The sequence below is a fragment of the Peromyscus maniculatus genome, chromosome 2 (assembly GCF_049852395.1).
Source record: "Peromyscus maniculatus bairdii isolate BWxNUB_F1_BW_parent chromosome 2, HU_Pman_BW_mat_3.1, whole genome shotgun sequence".
Taxonomy (NCBI): Eukaryota; Metazoa; Chordata; class Mammalia; order Rodentia; family Cricetidae; genus Peromyscus; species Peromyscus maniculatus.
In genome coordinates this window covers 95,757,274-95,777,732 of record NC_134853.1, presented here as the reverse complement: position 1 = coordinate 95,777,732, position 20,459 = coordinate 95,757,274, and the positions used below count along the sequence as shown (strand labels likewise).

General features: G+C 38.4%; 1 protein-coding gene across 5 annotated transcripts in view; it reads right to left on the bottom strand.

Annotated features, from left to right (window-relative positions):
- Positions 1–1,621: 1,621 nt before the first annotated feature.
- Positions 1,622–20,459, bottom strand: part of Kdm4c (lysine demethylase 4C) — a 209,741-nt gene continuing 190,903 nt past the window's right edge. For all 5 annotated transcript variants that reach the window (XR_013049167.1, XM_006981402.4, XM_076564391.1 and 2 more), the window contains 3 exons: positions 16,697–16,816; positions 9,171–9,263; positions 1,622–2,666 (listed from right to left, as the gene is read on the bottom strand). Coding sequence is in view for 4 of the 5 variants with exons in the window: in XM_006981402.4 (XP_006981464.1) it covers positions 2,490–2,666; positions 9,171–9,263; positions 16,697–16,816 (390 nt within the window). In the remaining variant the exon portion in view is untranslated. The remainder of the gene's footprint in view (positions 2,667–9,170; positions 9,264–16,696; positions 16,817–20,459) is intronic.

Here is a 20,459-nt window from a genome sequence, read left to right as displayed (position 1 = left end):
TCCTATTTTGATTAATTCCTCTTAATGTCTTACACAGGCCTACTTTCCTGGCCTGTTGGGAAAGGAGTAGGTCAGTTTGATTTAAAACCTAAAAACAGAAAACTCAAGCTTGATAACCCGGTAAGATAAAATAAATAACATTATACCAGCAGAGAAAGTGGAGTGGCAATCCTTGTGAAATTAGTTTGGTGGGTTTTCTCCACTTTGAGATCATCCCATGAGTCACTCCAGAAAATGAACACTGTTTTAGTTGTGGCTGTCATTGCTGGTTTGGTACTTCACTCTCTCCCCAGTAACAGGAGACACTGTACCCTTTGTCCTGAAATGGTTCAGTTTCCCATCAATCCATGATTCTGGGATTTTATGCATCCAGATTCCTCACTTAGGACTGAAATGAACTTCATTTGGGCCTACCTGCCCTCCTGTCTCTATTGTTACTGAGACTATACCTGGCCTACCTTATTGGGAGGCACAGGAAGGAGCTGTAAGTTAGCTCAAGCCAAGTCCAGCACAACTTCAAGACCTATAAAGCAAATTAAATGTTGCCTTTGCAGCGGGCAAACTGTTATGTGTGCTTTTGGGGCAATCTTTCCTTGCCAGTCTTTCATTTATTTGTGAACAAATGAGGGGGGTAACTTGAATCTCTCAAAGTTCCTTCTGGTGGTAACTAGGGGCCAGGAAACTAAGAGTAAAAAAAAAAAAAAATGCTCCATACTGAAGAGACTCAGATCATTAAAAGTCTAGAAGACAGGATCATAACTCAGCTGGTGCTGGGAACATGCTGATGGTATTTTCTCTTGTGATAATCCCATGAAGGTGCTCAGCTATGAAAGGAGGGTCTGGAAAGCCTGGCCTACAAAAGATCTTGAGAGTTCATCAATAGCATCTGTTTTTCTCTGGTTTTGATTTTTTGAGATGGAGTTTTTCCCATAGCATAGATTGGACTTGAACTCAAAATCATCCTGCCTCAGCCTATTGTGTGATAGACTTTTCCTGGGAAGATTCTACAGGCACGCGCGCACACACACACACACACACACACACACACACACACACACACACACACACACACACCCATACACCCATCATGTACACATACACACCATATACATACATACATACATACAGATACTATATACACCTATTTATCCCAGAAAGGGAACTCACAACAGACCAATGTATACATACATCTTGGCAAAACAATGAGTTTTAAAAGGAGTATAAGTGAGGAGTTACTTATCAAGACGGATGTCTCAAAAGCAGCTGTATGAACAAAAAACTGCAATCCTGGAGCTCTCTGCACAGTTTACAGGAAGACAATCCTGAGATGCTCTTGGTTGGTCGAAGTCCCCTTGCCAAGGAGCTCTTTACTGATGAAGCTGATAAGGGGCCTTTGAGAATATTCCCAGTTTGCGCTTTTAGAGACATGTAACTTTCTGTTTACCTTTGGAGTTTCAAGAGCAGTCCCTCCCTCTTGGAGGGGGTGTTTCAGTTTAGAGGAAACTGACAGACAGCAGTCCCTCAAGTGCAGAGCTTAGGTGTCTGTAGCACCACACCTGCTCTAAAGCTCAGTTATTTACTGCCTTAAACATGGACAAATAAGCCAAGACAGAAGACAGGACAGGAGAAAACAGTTTTTAATTTTTAAATACTAGTACATTTCCAGGTTGTTTTGCAAAGAAAAATCATATTACATTAGTTCAAAACTATGCATTAAGTATATTTATTTAAATTCTAATTTTTACAAACACATAATGAAAGAAATATATATTTTATAAATATCTATTCAGAACAGGAATTGTGAATTGTTCAAAATATCATACCCAGATTTTTCCTCTGTAAATATATAAAATTCCCATAGACTTCATATGAATTCCTCTTCAAGAGCAAAAATTTTCCTCTTTACAAAGGCCAACTCAGTTTTCAGACACAATCAAAAGTAATAATATAAAAAAAATGGAAAAGTTCTGTACAAGGGAATACAGATAGCACATAGGTAAATCCCATTACCATTCATGCCATTTGTGTTTTAAAAATGTTTTATAAAAACTGCCACTTAAAACAAATGTGAGTGAGAGTCTTTCCCTGACTGTGGAAAATACATAAATTATCACCCTCCCTCTTGGGTGATGAGGCTTTCACTAAAAGGAGCTGGGCGAGAGGAGCTTCCATATATGTTCCCTGAGGAGGGACCCGAGCCACAGAGAGGTAACCCCCTCTCCTCTGGCACGAGTTCTATCTAGTGGGCCATTCACTGTTATTTCCTATCACTTCGGAATATTCTTTGGGGTCAAATAAATGACTGAGGGAGTGATTAGATTGCAGAATCAACGTCTTCCCTGGTTGTTTGGTAGGCAAACTGTGGAAGCCTTATCTATTACCAATGCCAGAGAAGCACCCAGTCACCTGTCCCAGTGCATACCCCAAGACTGTCCCTTTGTCTTCCCTCTTCGGGTCTGAGCTGCTCTATGGCTGCAGCAGGTTATCAACTATTGTCTCTTCTGACACTTCTTCTGGAAAGAACTCTTCAGGAAAGTGCGGTACACAGGATCATCCACATACTCGTTCTTAAGCCTGGAGCTCAGTACTCTTTGCCTCTTTCTCTCTCCTTGGATTACATCTGTCCCATAAAATGTGTCTTCAAATCGCATGTCAGAAGCTGTGGACTAAATGCAGAAGGGTATATTATTGAGTACAGAAACACTAGACCGATCTGGTTCTTTTAGCTGAGGTAGGGGACAGGCTGGGATCTGCCATAGTATAGAAGGAATTTACTCATAGATTTTTATAGTTCAATAGCTAGTTCTCACACAGGCCATATGGCAGAGACCTGTGGCTCCATTTAGGCCTAATTTCTCTACCATCAAGGTGCTTCCCCCAAACAAAAGCTAAATTAAAATCTCATTTTGAGTCGGCTGTAAATGAAAACTCCTTAAAAGAAGCTAGGTCTCTAGAGACTTATTGACTGGTTAGAATTTGAGTTATTACTGTAGAGAGATTGGAATGCTGCAGGCATAAAGGCCAATCACTAGTTCAAGCCTTTCAGAACAGGCATGCCTTGCCCATGTCTGTGGTGGAAGTAACATCTTATGACCGTTGGGGAATCTATGAACTTATCAGACCACTAGCTCCCACCAACCAAAAAGCTAAGTATGTCATCAGATAGCATCGTGGGCCTATAGCAAAGCTTCCCCATCTAGCTATATACCTCTCTTATGTACCCACTAATGTATTTTAAACTTGCCTATGACTTTGTCTTGTAAAACTATAAAATTTCATGAAACTGATTCCATGTCGTAATATTGAATTTTGTTTATAGTAAACATATGTTCTGAGTCATGACCAAGCATGATAGCTCCAGAACAATCTGTCATTCCCTTTAGAATGGGAGTTATAGGCTTTACATCAAAATACTTTCCCAGTCTCCATTTCCACTTGGCTTCTGCTCAACCTTTTTTTTGGGGGGAGGGGGTGTCAACAGTCACTCTTAATTCCTTCTGAATCCTATTCTTTATTCCTTTGCCCCCCTCCCCATCTCCTGAAGTTAGTGTGATTAAATGCCTAGTTCCCAATTCCTACAACAGTTTTCTGTTGCTTAACTACTTCACTGGCCATCTATTTGCTGATTTTTTATGCTCTAGGAATTTGCTGTCTTATCTGCTCAACTGACTTGGCTTCAATACCTGCATCCACTACAAAGATAATGATTGCATTTCTCACTTCGGCTTAGATGTTTTGCATCAAAGCCTGCAAGTACCCTGCTCTGCCCAGTAGGCATGTCAGACTGCTTCAGATGCTCTCCTAATTAACCTGTAAAAAACAGGCCTCAAAGGCTTCTTCCTCCATCACTGCCCTTCTTAAATTTCCTAAATGCCAATGCCATGCTTATCTGTCCAAAATTTAATGGTACCGTGGAATCCCTATTATGCCCACCCTGTTAGGAGGTCTCTTCCATGAAGACATTATGATCTTGTATGCAGCGTCTCTGACTTCTCCTTTTGAAGCACTTCAATAAATGCAGCAGTCCCAATCTATCTCCCATTAATCCACTAGAAAACAAACTCTCTAAAACCACACTCATTAAATGATTACAGAAGGCTACATATATGTGCCTGTCCATAATCTTTTCATCTTTTACCTGCCCTCAAGATGACCTGCACATTCCTAAGGCCAGACTTTACAACCTAGCAAATTCTACTTCCTCCTCTAAAGAGATTAAATTTTACATTCGGAACTTCATTTTACTGGCACAGAGTCTCATGCTTTCTGTCTGGAGCAGAAAGTTTTCCTTCCATGGAAGAGTCTCTGCCACAGGAAAGCTGGAGGTTCCTGTGAGCCCTGAACATGAATGTAAGGACAGGCAATGTTCTTCCCATCAAGTGTTCCTTAAGGTAAAGGATATTAGGAACTGAAAAGCAAATGCTGTATGTCCCAGCACTAAGTAATAGGTGTGGAACTTATTTATTGAGCAGTACGTGCTTAGTGAAAAGTGCAGGCTATTGCTGAGATACTCAGGTAAAGGGCAAGCCCAGAGTCTACACTAAAACACGAATTTCAGTTCTGATTCCCTACTGTTTTGCAATCTAGAATATGTTCTCCTGTAACTGGAAGTTTTCTTGTGTCCCACCCGGTCTGCAGCCACTCAGACCCAAGTAAACATACACAGGCTTATATTAATTAAAACTGTTTGGTTGTTAGGTCAGGCTAACTACTGACTTATGTCTCTACGTGTTTTGTGGCTTTACCTGTATGCCATTACATGCTGCTCCCTGGATTGTGGGCTGGCATCTCCTGACTCAGCCTTCCTTACTATGTTAAAGTTAAAACCTTCCTTTTTAATTAAACAGAAAAGAGGAAATGCTGTGGAATAATGCTTTTTTTTTTTTTTTGGTTTTTTTGAGACAGGGTTTCTCTGTGTAGCTTTGTGCCTTTCCTGGGACTCACTTGGTAGTCCAGGCTGGCCTCGAACTCACAGAGATCCACCTGGCTCTGCCTCCCAAGTGCTGGGATTAAAGGTGTGCACCACCACCGCCCGGCTGAATAATGCTTTTTTACACTGGTTTAATAAAACGCTGATTGGCCAGTAGCCAGGCAGGAAGTATAGGTGGGATAAGCAGACAAGGAGAATTCTGGGAAGAGGAAGGCTGAGTCAGGAGACACCAGTCCACCGTCCAGGGAGCAGCATGTAATGGCACACAGGTAAAGCCATGGAATACATAGAGACATATATATTAACAGAAATGGGCTAAGTTTAAGTGTAAGAGCTAGTCAGTAGTTAGCCTGAGCGAATGGCCAGTTTTAATTAATATAAGCTTCTGTGTGTATTTACTTGGGTCTAACTGGCTATGGACTTGGTGGGACACAGGAAAACTTTCATTTATATTCTCCACTGGTTTAAGTGAGGTGTATGACTTCTAATGATAGCACACACAGTATATTTCAGGTTGGTAACAAAATAGACTCTTAGGAGTTGAAAACACATGTTCCATTGTGAAAAACAATGAAGAAAAAAAAATGAGAGCAGAAATAAGGAAGCCTGGAAATTGGAACTGGTTCAAGTTGGCATCTGTGTATATTTTCTGCCTACCAGCTCATGAGGCAGATATGCAGATTGCCAGGCTATTCTATGGGTTCCCTAGAAAGTGTCATATTTCTTTTGCGAAGGAAACTCAGAAGTTGTGACTTGGTTGGTTCTCTCTGTCATTTGGAGAAAACACTGTTTCAGTAATTCTTGGAAAGCACTTCCTCTGACTTACATTTCACTTTTATAAGTGCTAATGTTATCAAAAGAGGAAATAAAACATCTATGAAAGTATTGCCACTGTGCAGAAACAGCAGAAGTCAGCCTCTTAAACACAACAGTAAAGTCAATTTACCAGGAGCTCTAGTTAACTATGCAATGGTTACCATGGTTACTCTATGAGACAATAAAAGGTAATGGGCTGTTTCTGAAGACAGTACAAATGAACCCAGCACCAGTCATTAGGTGGCTGGCTGACTCTCCTAAAACATTTCTCCCCAAGTCAGAAGAATCTAAGGAAGGCAAAGTCACTAAAAAGTGAACTCCCAATGATAATGTGGTGGTATTGTGTTCACCAAAATATTGTGCACCCTAATAAACTTATCTGGGGACAGAGAACAAAACAGTCACTAGATACAGAGGCTAGAAAATGGTGGCACTCATGCCTTTAATCCTAGCATTCCATAGGATCATTGGAAACAGTCAGGCATGGTGACTCACGCCTTTAATCCTGGAAAGTGAGCCTTTAATCCCAGAAAGTGATGGCAGAAAGCAAAAAGGTACATAAGGCATGAAGACCAGAAACTAGAAGCTTTTGGCTGGTTAAACCGAAAGGCTTTTTTTTTGAGCAGCAGTTCAGCTGAGATCCATTTGGATGAGTACTCAGAAGCTTCCAGTCTGAGGAAACAGGATCAGCTGAGGAACTGGCAAGGTGAGGTAGCTGTTGTGGCTTGTTGTACTTCTCTGATCTTCCAGCATTCACCCCAATAACTGGCCTTGGGTTTGTTTTTATTAATAAGACCTTTTAAGATTCCTGCTACACTTATCAATCTTCCTCAAACCAAAATAATTCTCTAACCATAAAATATCTTCTATCAATGAACTTTCCAATTAGATGTGTCTCCCCAGCTGGAAAAGTATATCAGCCCTAGAGAGACAACCTAATAACCAGTGAGCTAGACAACCACCTGAAGGAAAGGCAGGTTACTGACTGAAAGGTATAGCAGTCTTTGACCGAGTAACAAAAGAAGAGGCCAGGGCTGCAGCTTCTGAAGTATTTCCTACTAGGCTCAGCTGCTGGGCATACTGGATTGAATTCAGTGCATTTTAAGTTAAAGTGTTCTTAGAGAAATCAGACATGTGACACATGTTAATAATCCCAGCACATGGGAGGGTGCATGAGGAGGACCAGGAATTCAAAGATATCTTTGACTTCACAGTGAGTTAAAGGCTAGCCTAGCTTACATATGGACATGTTTCAAAACTAGAACAAAACAAAACAAAACAAAACAACCCAGGTTTTTTTAAAAAAAGTATTCTCTGAGAACCCACTATACAAAATGACATCTAGGAGCCTTGTTCAAATAAAAATACCAAAGAAGGCATCATGGAATCAAGACCATATCTACCATGGAATAAAGAGATTATCTGTATCTAGAGGAGAAAGTGAATTCTTAAGAAACATAAATGTGAAAACTCTAAGAATCAATTTAGCAGTGGGCACAGTAGCTACACATACATCAGAAAACCAAAAGACTTTCAGAAGGTTTCCTACTCTTTTCCTACCCAAATCTTCATGGGCTAATAAAAGTTAAAAACAAAACAAAACAGGGAGGAGGAAAGGAAGGCCAAGAGAAGATGTGGCTACAGACTGAGGGGTGGTCATCTCTAACATTTTCAGGGAAGATGCGGCTATAGACTGAGGGGTGGTCATCTCTAACATTTTCAGGTTTTCCAATCTAGTGGGAACTCATGAACTTTTAACCAACAGCTGTGGAGCCTCCATGGGACTGGACTAGGCCCTCTGCACAAACAAGACAGTTTTGTAGCTTGGTTTCGGCTCCTGGCAGTGGGATCAGGCTCTATCCTTGGTACATGAGCTGGCTTTTTGGAGCCCACTACCTATGGTGAGGCACCATGCACAGCAGGGGGAGGGGCTTGGACCTGCCTCAACTGAATGCACCAGGCTTTGCTGGCTTCCCCAGGGGAGGCTTTACCTTTTCATAGTAGGGAATGAATGGTGGGTTGAGGGGGAGAAGGCTGGGAGGCAGGAAGGAATGAGTTGGGGGGATCTGTGGTTGGTATGTAAAATGAATAAAAATTTTCTTAAAAAACAAACAAACAAAAAAACATTTTCAGGTTTTCTTGAGAGACTTCAGTGTCTTTTAAGAAAGACTTGTTTTTATTTTGGGTGTATGAGTGTTTTGCCTGCACATGTGTACAATGCCTGTAGAGGACAGAAGATGGTGTTGGATACTCTGGAACTGGGGTTACCCATAGTTATAAGATGCCATGTGGGTGTGGTGCAGGAAACCACACCCAGGTCCTCTGCAAAACCATCCTCTAGCTCCAGGTTCCAGGATTTTAAAACACTGATAAGTTATTCTGGCTTTAGGAGACTTAGTCTCTACAAGAGGTGCACTTAATTTTCTCTTTGCTCACAGTTATTATCTGGTGGCTAATCTGTTCATTGTTTTTAAATTAAGATGTTCTCAGACTGTAGGCAGGTCTCCTGTGTACCTCCCACCCCATTAGGTGAACAGCAGTGCTGATGCTCTCTCTTCTCTTCACTTTTACTTTGAGGTCCTTCCTCTGGAGGTGCAGCTGAGGGAACTGTACACACTGCTGTGCCTCCTCTGCCATCAGGATCTCACCCACAAAAGAAGAACTGAATACTCAATGTGCCACTTAAATAAGCCCTTGGCTTCCAAAATAACTAAATAATCTCTCATAACTCTGTCACTGTAAGAGGACATAATCATAAGAATGTATGAAAGAGAGTTAAGTTTATTCAAAAGACTACTCTTTTTACAACTTATCTTTTCAGAGAGGCAACAGATAAGATTCTAAATGAGGAAAATAGATGTCATTATTTAGTGGTATGCACTGGACTTGAAATATATATTTATACACACACATACATATATGTATTTGTTATACCTCTTTTAGTATTCCCACTACAATTATTCTGGCTTTGCTATGTTGTAAGAGCTTAGACACAAACATCAGTGTGTGACACAGAACTTCAGTAATACATGATAAGGTTACCAGAGACCATTTTCTAACGCTGACTCTCTTTAATCTACTGTCAAATACTTTTAATGTAGCTTCCACTAACAAGAGTGAATATCTTAATTTTATATTTATTTGTCCCCAGAGCTTTGTACAAAGGACAAGTTTAATAACCATTATGGTATGTCAGTAAAATTTAACACGAAGAACTGTCTTTTGATCTCATCAGAAGAAAAGTAAGCACACTGGTTTTCCTCTTTCTGTCCAAATTGAGTTACAACAAGGGAAAAGTTACTTTGGCTTTCTTCAAAATTAACCAAAAGCCCAGGGTTGTTTTCTTTTAGAACTGGGAAAGCATAGGGAGAATGAGAACTTCACTGAGGTGGGTCCCTAAGTAGCACTTGTCATTTGCACTTACAAAGCGAGCCTTTACCCTCTTGGGTAACTCTTCATCTAAAGTGTATATGTCTTCTCTCTTCATTGCTATCTGGGATCCATCTTCAAATTCAACCTAAAGAAACATAAGGCATTGTGGTATGTAGTAAAACCGAAAGAGTATTGACTATTTCTCAAGAGTTCCAATTAACTATGCAAAAAAAAAATCAAGCAAACAAACAGAGTAAAGGACTGTAAAAGAGCAAATACAGAACCAGCCAAAATCAGGGTTGTTAGAAGAGCATTTTTTCTTATCGAACTAAGAACAAAGCTGGCTGAGAAACAGTCAAGACTGTTGAACAGGACAGACTTGAAATATGAGCTATGGAATCTTTACCCGACCCCCCCAAACCAACCAGTCAACCAAACAACATCAACAACAACAACAACAAAAACTGGGCTGATCAGATGATTTCTCAGAAAAGTAGCAAACTTAGCCTTAAGACGGGGTGTGTTTGGTCAGTGCCATATCTTTTTTAAGAGAAATTACCACCAGAAAGATAATGGCATACAAAAATGAGAAAAAAGTTTTTGAGAACTGAGTAACACATGGAAATTTAACATCCAGAATAAACAAAGAACTACAAAAATTAAACAACAAAACAAACAAATGAAACCCAAAGCAAATGAAAAAACCACCCCCAAATCCTCTAGTCAGTAAATGGGCTAGTGAAGTGACCAGGCTAGCCTCAGACCAATATAAATGTTCAATAAATACCTGAATATTTCCAGATATCAAGAAAATGCAAATGAAAACTGCTCTGAGATTCTTTTCTACTCAGAATGGTTATTATCAAGCAAACCACAAACAACAAATGCTGGTGAGGATGTGGGGAAAGGAAGACCCTTATCCACTGTTGGTAGAACTCTCAACTGGAATAGCCAGTGTGGGAATCAGTACAGATGCTCCTTACAAAACTAAAAGCACAACTGCCATTCCTGTATGCACACCGTTCCTGGGTGCATCTCTGCAGGACTAAGTTAACATACCACAGAGATACTTGCACATCGATGTTATTTGTGTACCATTCAAAATACTGAAGAAATAGAACCACTCTAGATATCCATCAGCAAACAAAGAAAATGTAAATACATAAGAAGGGATTTATTCATTATAAATACAATAAAATTATGACATTTCTAGGAGAATGGGTGAAACTGGACATTATTGTCTTAAACAAAGAAACTCTCACTCAAGAAGACAAATACTGCATATCCTAGATTTAAATTTATTTATGTCTGGTGTGCATTGTCTGGTAAAAATTGAAAGGGAACCATGAGAGATAAACAGGATATCTTAAAGGAATGGGGGAACAGAGGAGAAAGGGCAATGGAACACATAAGGCATAACACCAAAAGAGGGTTCTTTGGAGGGATGAAAGGGACAAAAAAGCAGAAGACAGGAGGGGGCGGGATAAAAACACAGTGTATTGGCATATTTCCATAAAATGGCATAATAAAATCCATTACATTGCATACTAACTTTAAAAAGTAATTTTAAAACAGAAAGTTAAGAGCTGATGCTCTATGAGAACTTGAAGTTATTATTTATCTGGGAAGATTATTGTACAAGAACAAAAAGCATCATTTCTTCCTCACTGTAGAGACACTACTCTCCCTGAGTACTCCAAAGTCGCTCGCTCTCTACACATTGTCCTGTTGTGGGTCTCTGTGTTTATTGTCATCTACAGCAAGAAGCTACTCTGATAACGATTAGTGAGGCTTTGCTTGATGGGTATAGTGATATGTCAACAGGGGTCATTTTATTGCTACGTGTCTTTAGTAGGATAGTAGTAGCAGGTTTTCCCCTAGGTCCATGACCTATCTAGTCTCAGAATTTTAGCCACTTTAGCAGTGTCAGGTGAAAAGCGGTCAGTTACTCCCAGAACATTTGTGTCATTGTTGCATCAGAATATCTTGCAGGCAGGATGTTGCTGTTCTAAGTCACAGGGTTTGTACCTGGATGATATTTATGATTATTTTTCTCTGGTAGTGTGAAATCTAGTATACACACACCTATACTAGATTTCCATATAGCTTTAAAAAAGGCCTTTAATGTTAGTAGTCCCTCCCCACAATCCTTCCTTTACCCTGCCCTCCATAACCTATTTGCTCCTCTTATTATATTTACCCCTTATCTCTTTAGAGCATATATTCTATTTCTTATTCCTTGAAAGATCCTCTCCTCCCCCCAGATCCTTATTAGGAACCTAGTTATCAGAATGAAACACACATACCAAAAGTTGAAAAGCTAACATCCACATGTAAGAGAAAACATGCTATATTTATCTTTTGGGATCTGGGTCACCTTACTCAAAATCTGAGATGATTGTTTTTGGCTTCGTCCATTTACCTACTCTTTTTTTTTTTGGGGGGGGGGGGGGCTGGATGACCTATCTATTCATGAGAGTGGGATACTGAAGTCATCCATTATCATTGTGTTAGGATTCATATGTGAATTTAGCTATATGCTATTTCTTTTAGGAACTTGGATACTCTTGGTTTGGTATATACATATTTAGAATTGTAATATTCTCTTGGTGGATTTTTCCTGTGATGAGTATATAATGTTCTTCCCTATCTCTGTAGTTTTTAAGTATTTGTTTAAAGTTTTGTATGTTTGACATCTTAACTATGGTATATCATGAGGATCTCTCTGGTTATGTGTTCTGGGAGTTCTAAATGGATGGGCATTTCTCTAGTTTTAGTAAATTAGCTGCTATGATTCAAAGACTGTGCATGCCCAATTTTTATCTCAGTTCCTTCTTCTACTCTAGAGATTCTTAAGTTTGGCCCTCTGAACTTATGCCAGAGTTCTTGGATGTCAGGATAATGTTCTTTTCTTTTTCTTGTTACAGGCCTGAAACTCATAGTCTCAACTTTGTCATTTATTCCTGGTAGTCATTCTTTTGCTTGGTTTTGTGTGTTGATCACGTCCATTGTATTTTATATTTGATTGACTCCTTCATTTCTTGCATTTGTTTGACTTTTTTCCCTTCAACTTTTCTTCCCAATTGCTGACCTTTTTTTCACTTTGAGTTTCTTATCTAGGTCCTGAATTGGTTTTCTTTAAAGTTCTCTATTTGGTCACTGACCCTTTTTAAAAGTAGGACCCTGAACTGGATGGTGGTAGCACATACCATCCCAGCACTCAGGAGGGAGAGGCAGGCAGATCTCTCTGAGTTTGAGGCCAGCCTGGTCTATAAAGCGAGTTCCAGGACAGCCAGAGCTGTTACACAGAGAAACCCTGTCTTGAAAAACCGAAAAGTAGGACCTTGAAATCTTTTCTAGCATTTCAACTATTCCATTACCTATGGTTTTTAATGTTGTGTTGTAAACTTGTGAGATGTCATATTGGCTAATTCTGATGTTGCCTTTTGTGCATCTGCTGGAATGGATGTTTCCTCTAGTCTTTACTTTCCTTTTCTTTCACTCTTTCTGTTTCATGTAAGTCTTCATGGTGAGCTGTGTTTTTTTTCAGCTTAGAAACCTGACTATAGTTAACAGGAAAAAAGAATGAATGTTTAACAATCCCAAGCAGTAAAAGACAACTATGTATTTTATTTATATCCAATAAGGCTCTGAAACAGAAGCATTAGGGCAATTTGCTACTGTGTGTTCCTGCCAAATCCCAGCTGATTTAACTTTTATCTTGTAGAGTTTCCGTCTGAGAATATTTGCATCTGCAGGGGAGAATGGGCCAGGTTTACTGACTTCTTGTGTCCTCTAGTGGTTGCTCATGCAGGCAGTGGCAGTGACGATGATTTCTATACATCCTTCAGGCTAGTCATTCCAGGGTATTGGCAGAGAATCAGAGCCACGGTTTCCATGGCCAACTTAGCCTCAGCTAGCTTTCCAATCCACTTTAAAAAGTTTTCATAACTTATTATTTTTCCAAATTCAAATAGGCCTTACTGTGTATCATGTAAACCTCACCAGTATATGAAAACACAGTATCTTTTAAAAGAAAAAAATGTTTACAGCTCTTTATTCTGTAATTTTTATTTTTATTTATTTATTTTTTTAAGAACTTAGGACACTTAGAGAAAAGTCCGTGATAAGTCCATGATGCTGGCTGAGGTAAAGCCTGGATTACTATTAGGCTCAGCTGTATTCCAACAACAGTTTTTGTCAAAGAAAGCACAATTTATGGGATAAGTAGACATTTATATATTGCAACTCTTAAATACCTTAGAATTTAGAACCTACATTTCTGATTTTCTGTATTTTTCATTTTTAATAAAATATAGTGGGGCTTCAAAAGTCAAAAGATGAGTCAAATTCTGCAGTGGTCCTATGCTATAAACAAAATAGAGATGGAAACACCAATTAAACATGTTTTTGTTTTCATTTTAAGTGATAGATTCATACCCTTGTACCACTAACATAAGATGAAGCTGTACAATTGGGTGGAGTCAGGCTGTGGTCACAAAACAACTTTGCTGCCACTGCATGGAAGGCTGAGAATGCAAACAAGGTACTTCCCAGCCTTGTTCTATTTACAAATGGCTCCCTTAGGATTAAATTAAGAAAAGTATCTTCTCATTTACACATTTGGGAGCATAGCTATAAATACCTGTGATTACTTTTTTTTGTTTTAAATAATTTTAAAATTCTAAGTGAAAAAGACAGTTTTACTAAAACAATGTAGATAGTGTAGTTGACTGTCCTAATTTGTTCAGGTCTCAGGTATCCAGAGGCAAAACTTTACTGCAAGTATGAACACCTGTTTTCTCTCATTAGGATGGAGATGAGAGTAATTTCTGATTCTTCTTTTTACCAGCTGTATGCTCTTATAAAATATATTATTTCCTTAAAAATAATTAAAATTTGTTCCCCAAGCCTTTACCTCCCTTCATTTATAGATTGGGAATCAATAAAATCTATTTTACAGGACTACTGTACAAGGAAACACATACACACATACAAAGATACACAGACACAAATATGCACAGGCACACACAGAGACACACACATACATACACATACACAAATATACATAGGCACACACAGACATACATAGAGACACACAGACACATACACACAGACACATACAAACACCTACAAATATACACATATAAAGACACATTCAGACACATACACACATAAGCATACAGATTTAGCATATTTTGCACTGTGTTCTAGGCATTTGTTTCTATATATTTTAATGAATGTCTTGTTTATTCGATGGTGAAAGACAGAAAGCACAAAAAGGTCCATTTGGCTTAATGAGGAATTTTATGCTACTTGTACTTAGAGAGACAATTTTAATACCAGCTTAAACTTTCATTGAGTCTATACATATGTCCATAGTTTTATGTTACTGGGCTAACACACTGATTCCTAATGTGATACTTTTATGCAGCAACCTGCTTTGTTTCATAGCTTCCCTATTGCTCTTATTAAATGTGACATTTTGTTTTGATGACATAGTAATGCTTTTCCCTAGGAATCTTTGTATTATTCAGCCCTCTTGTGAGGTTTACTTAATTGTGCACAGTCTAATACACTTTTATGCCATCATATATCAACCTAAAATACATATGTAGACGGATAGAAAATGACAATTTTCTGCACTAGTCCTCCACTTGCTAACTGCTTTAGGTTTCTTTGCTAAGATAAAAACACAGTAGTCAAACACCTTGGGGAGGAGAGGTTTTATTTCATTTCCACACCACAGTCCAATACTGAAGGAAGTCAGGGCAGGAACCTTGAGGCAGGAACTGAAACTGAGACCATGGAGGATTGGAGGGTCACTGCTGGCTGGCTTCTTCAGCCTGATTTCTTATATTATCTGTCCACGATCAGCACACCCACAATGGGTTAGGTCCTCCCTCACACATCAATCACTAAATAAGAAAATGTGCCATAGCCTTGTCTGCAGGCCATTCTTATAGAAGCACTTTCTCAATTGAGGATCCTCTTCCCAGATAAGTCTAGCTCTTGTCAACTTGACAAAAACTAGCCAGGACACCAACTCCTAGACAATGAAAAAAAATGTTCTTTTGTTTCCTACACTTCTTTGAGCACCTTTTAATTTCATTGTGCTCTAATTCCTGGTATCCTTATATTGTCGTGGTCTTGCATTGTACTCCTTTATTTAAGCCCTCGCCCCTTATCAGTTTGTTCACTGTCTTCTTTACTTAAACTAGTGTCTTTTAGTCTTAAGCTGCTTTTCAACTTATCAATTTGAATCTTCTGGGGTTTGTTATTGTTTTTGTTATCTTTCCCCCTATTTTTACTATACCATTTAGACTAGAATGTTGATTTGTGAATGTTAATTTAATATTAATGATCCACCTCATATGTATATTCTTTTTTCTTTTTCTGTTTTTTGAAATCTGTTGCTTCTTAAAAAAAAAAAAAAAAAAAAAAAGTTCAGTTTTAAAGTTCCCTGAAGAATATGAACGCACATGTGCTACCCATGTTGCTTCTCTGTGAGTTTAACTCATTTTTACTTTTGGTAGGGATAGAATAATTCCTGTTTTCCTTGGAACATCTGTGCCAACAGTGCACCGCTTTCAGTTTATATGAGGTGCCCAAGTTAGGTTTCTCTACCCAAGGAAATCAAGTCATGGGGTGCTAGTTGGACATCAGAGCTAACACAAAGTAATATGATGTAATATATAATACTGTATCAACTTGGCAAATGAATGTTGTATCTTGTACTTTACCACTGAGCTATAACACCCTAAGCTCCATGTTCTGGCTTAAAGTGAGGTAAACCAAGTCTCACAATGAAAACACAAGAAAACAGTCTATTATCAAGTAATTGAACCATAACAAATGTTAGGGTTTCTCAGTGTCCAACCTGGCAACTAAACTCTAAATTGAAACCTGGCTGCTAGAAATTGAAGTTTTCACTTTCATAAAATAAAAGGGACCAAAACTTCGTGTAGCTTTTTGATCCAGAGTGCACTCATGTTATGTCCTTCTGGTATTGTGGTGATATTTTATTTGTGCTGAAATGTGGTGATATTTTATTTGTGCTTTAATAAATAAAGCTTTCCTGGAGATCAGAGAAAAAAACCAAGCCATTATAGGTAAACAAAGAAGTCAGGTAACGGTAGTACATGCCTATCCTATCACTTAGCAGGCAGAGATCTGTCTGGATCTCTATGAGTTCAAGGCCACACTGGAAACAGCCAAGTGTGGTGGCATATGCCTTAAATTCCAATACTAGTTAACCATGGAGGTCTGTAGGTCTGTACAAACAGACAGGAAGTGACAGAGCTGGGCAGGAAAAGGGAATGATTGTAGCTGGACAGAGAACAAATCAGATGGCAGAACAGCAAGGCATATAGGCGTGGGTAGACAGGAAGTAACTCGCATTTGAAAGCAGCAGAGTTGGTGAGGTAAGGTTAGCTGTGACTTTCCCTATTTCCCTGATCTCTTTCAGGCTTTCACCCCTATATCTGGCTCCATGTTTTTATTTAATGACCATTTAGAAATTCGTCTACATGGTATCTCCTGTCCATCTCACCAAGCATCACAGAGAGTAGCACCCACCTGATACATGTAGGCAACATTTGATCCAAGATACTTCGCCCCATAGAGTTTACCATCAGGCCACTTAACTTGGATGACTTCTCCTTCAGCAGGAGGGCCCAGCTTCACACAGTTTCTGCTCTGTGGGATTAATGGAAAGGTGTTTTAAGGCAAGGGCCTAAGTGAATGCATTGAGAATTTAGCAAATGACGAACTCTTTACAATTAAAAGGAGTAATTGCCCCTGTGTTTTACAGATTATATCTTGCATGGGTGTTCAGGGAAGAGATAAGAAGAAAAGGAGCACTTAAAGATTTAGCTTACACCATAAAGTTGCAAAGGAGCCTCATAAGGCAAGCAAAAAACCACCAACACTTTATATTTGCTATTTGACAAAGAATTATCCAGGCAGAAGCTCAAATAATACAAAGAAAGGATAAATTACTGGCTAGTGATTTATAGCTTGTAACATTTCTGTAGCACTTTACAATTAACAAAGTACTTTAGCATAGACACAATTTGATCTTTATAATTACTCTTTGAAGTAGACAGATTTTTTAAGTAATATTTTTATGTATTCTTTGGGAATTTCATACAATGTATTTTTTTAAATCACATTCACCCCTTCCCCACATCTTTCTGGATCCATCCCCACCTTCCTACTCATTCAACTTAGAGATCTCTCTTTCTTTTACACCATGTAATCAAAATTGTGTTGCCCAATTTGTGTTGGGTGTGGAGGTTGCCCTAGAATGTGGTTGATCTAGCAGGGGTCACACCAGTAAAGAAAACTATCTCTATCAAATGCCAATAGATACTCAGCTGCAGGTAGGACTATATGCCTACCTTCTCCCTAACCCATGCAGAGACCATATGAAGCAACAGACTATTATCTATTTTACTAACTATGAAACTGAGCCTCCAAGGAACTCCTTTGTTGCCGAATGAAGCTGAATGTCAGGAATGTTCTGAAAATACCCAGGATGAAGGACCTCAAAGTCAGTAAGAGCTTAAAGGATCGATTCAGGCAGCAGAGGAAAGGCAAGGGATAGAAGGGACAGGGCAGGTGGAGCAGATGGGATGCGTCCTGCCTCAGCTGCCTCTGAAAGAACTGTGTTTGTTCCCAAACATGATTGCTCCAGCTGGTATATCCCATTAAGTGAGCAGGTCACTGTTTCCACAGATGTTCCTAGTGGTCTCACGAATGGTTTTAAAAGCTTTCTCTCTTTGGTATTTTGTTTCATGTCCCTCCCCACTAAGACAATTGAGAGTAAACTCTCCAGGGTATTCATTCTGAAAGCTAACTTCTTCCAAGAGGAGACATGTGTCAAATAGTAAAAGACTTTCAAAGAGTTTATCAATCTGACTGATAGAAATGCCTATTCGACAAATCAAGCTATAAATGCTGCTTGAAAATGTGTGGTTTAAATGAAAGGCACACACAATATATTTCTTTTTATTGTTAATAAAAATTCTGCCTAAAAATGGAATGGCCACTTTATTGATAGTATGAAAGGCCTGAATTTTCATTGTTCTAGTTGGAAATAGAAGGAAAAATAAAAACTTCTCATGTTAAAGTCAGATTAAAGCAAGTTTTGACTACTAAGCAAGCTCTATAAAAGATACTAAGAGGAATACTTCAACTGAAAGAAAGGGTAAATACACACAAGAAGTCACAGGAAACAAACAAATAGCAGGGCAGATACTCAAAACAGGACACACACACACACACACACACACACACACACACACACACACACCACAAAAAAAAGACAGAAGGGCCGGGCGGTGGTGGCGCACGCCTTTAATCCCAGCACTCGGGAGGCAGAGGCAGGCGGATCTCTGTGAGTTCGAGGCCAGCCTGGGCTACCAAGTGAGTTCCAGGAAAGGCGCAAAGCTATACAGAGAAACCCTGTCTCAAAAAAAAAAAAAAAAAAAAAAAAAAAAAAAAAAAATAGAAAAAAAAAGACAGAAACTTAACACACTTTTTTCAGTAACTGAATATTAACAATTCTTCAACAAAACACACAGAATAACAGACTGATTTAGAAAACAGCATCCATATTTTTGCTGCCTCCAGAAACACAGTTCACCATTAATAACTGATAGCACCTTAGGGTAAAAGCATGGAAAAAGTTATTACAAACAAATGGAACTAAGAAACAACCAGGCATAGCTATTCTAATATCTAACAAAACAGACTTCAAACAAAAAATAGTCAGAATGGGGTTGGGGATTTAGCTCAGTGGTAGAGCACTTGCCTAGCAAGCACAAGTCCCTGGGTTTGGTCCTCAGCTCCAAGGGGAAAAAGAAAAAAAAAAAAGAAAAGAAAAAAAACTAGTCAGAAGACATAAGCAGGAACAATTCATTCTCAGTAAAGAAAAAAAATACAAAAAAACAAAACAAAACAAAACAAAACCAAAAACCCACCAAGAGGATATTATAATTCTGAACATATATGCACCAAAACACAAGGCTACCAAATTTCATAAAGGAAACATTATCAGATCTAAAACCACAGACTGACCTCAACACAGTGACTGTGGGTCACTTCAATACCTAATTCTCACCAACAGACAGGTAATCCAGAAAAAAACTAAACAAACTCTGGAGTTAAATGACATAATAAATCATATGGACCCAAGAGATACCTAAAGAACACTCCACACAAACACTACATAATACACATTCTCAACAGCTCATGGAACATTCTCCAAAATCAACTACATGTTAGAAAACAAAGCAAGTCTGAAGAAATATCGGAAGGCTAAAATCACATCCAGGGTTCTGGTGGTCTACAATGGGATGAAGCTGGTATCAACAGCAATAGAAATGACAGGAAGTACACAAACCTATGGAAGCTAAACAACACACAATTGAATGACAATTAGGTCACAGGAAAAAATAAAAAAGGAAATTTTAAAAACATGTAATTGAATGAAGATCAATACTGAATTCTACAGGACAAACGAAGGGAGGCCTAACAGGAAAGTTTATAGCAGTATATACAAATAAGATAAAATAAAATAAAATTAGAGACCTCAAATTCACAATTTAATGATGCAACAGAAGCCTGAGAAAAACCAGAACAAACAACATAAAAAAAATTACATTTGCCCCCCAAAATCAGGGCTAAAATTAATGGCATAGAAGTGTAAAAAAAAAAAAAAAAAAAAAAAAAAAAAAAAAAAATCAATGAAACAAAGAGTTGGTTCCTTTTTTCAAGGTTCCAACTTGGTGGTGCACTCCTTTAATCTCAGCACATATACATATAATCAGCAAAGATATACATATTTCTATGAATTTGGAGCCAGTCTGGTCTACATGTTGAGTTCCAGGCCAGTCAAGACTAAAAAGTAATCTGCTATCTACAAACGAACCAAGAAATAATAATACAATAAAAGAAAAAGTTTAACAGGTATGTAACCAAACTAACCAATAGAAGACAATCAAAACTAAACCTGGAGATAAAATGGGAATATTACAATAGACACTAAGACTCCTAAGGACATGCTTTAAAAGAAAAAAAAAATCTATATTCTACCAAACTGTAAGGTCTAAAAGAAATAGATGAATTTCTAGATACACATGGCTAACAAACTAAATTGAGATAAAATGAACAACTTAAATAGACCCATAACTTCCAATGAGATAGAAATAGTAATTAAAAAAAAAAAATCTCCCAGCTAAAAAAAAAAAAAAAGAAAAGAAAAAACCCAGAACCAGAAGGATTTAGTGTCGAATTCTACCAGAGTTTTAAAGAAGATCTAATACCAATACTTCTC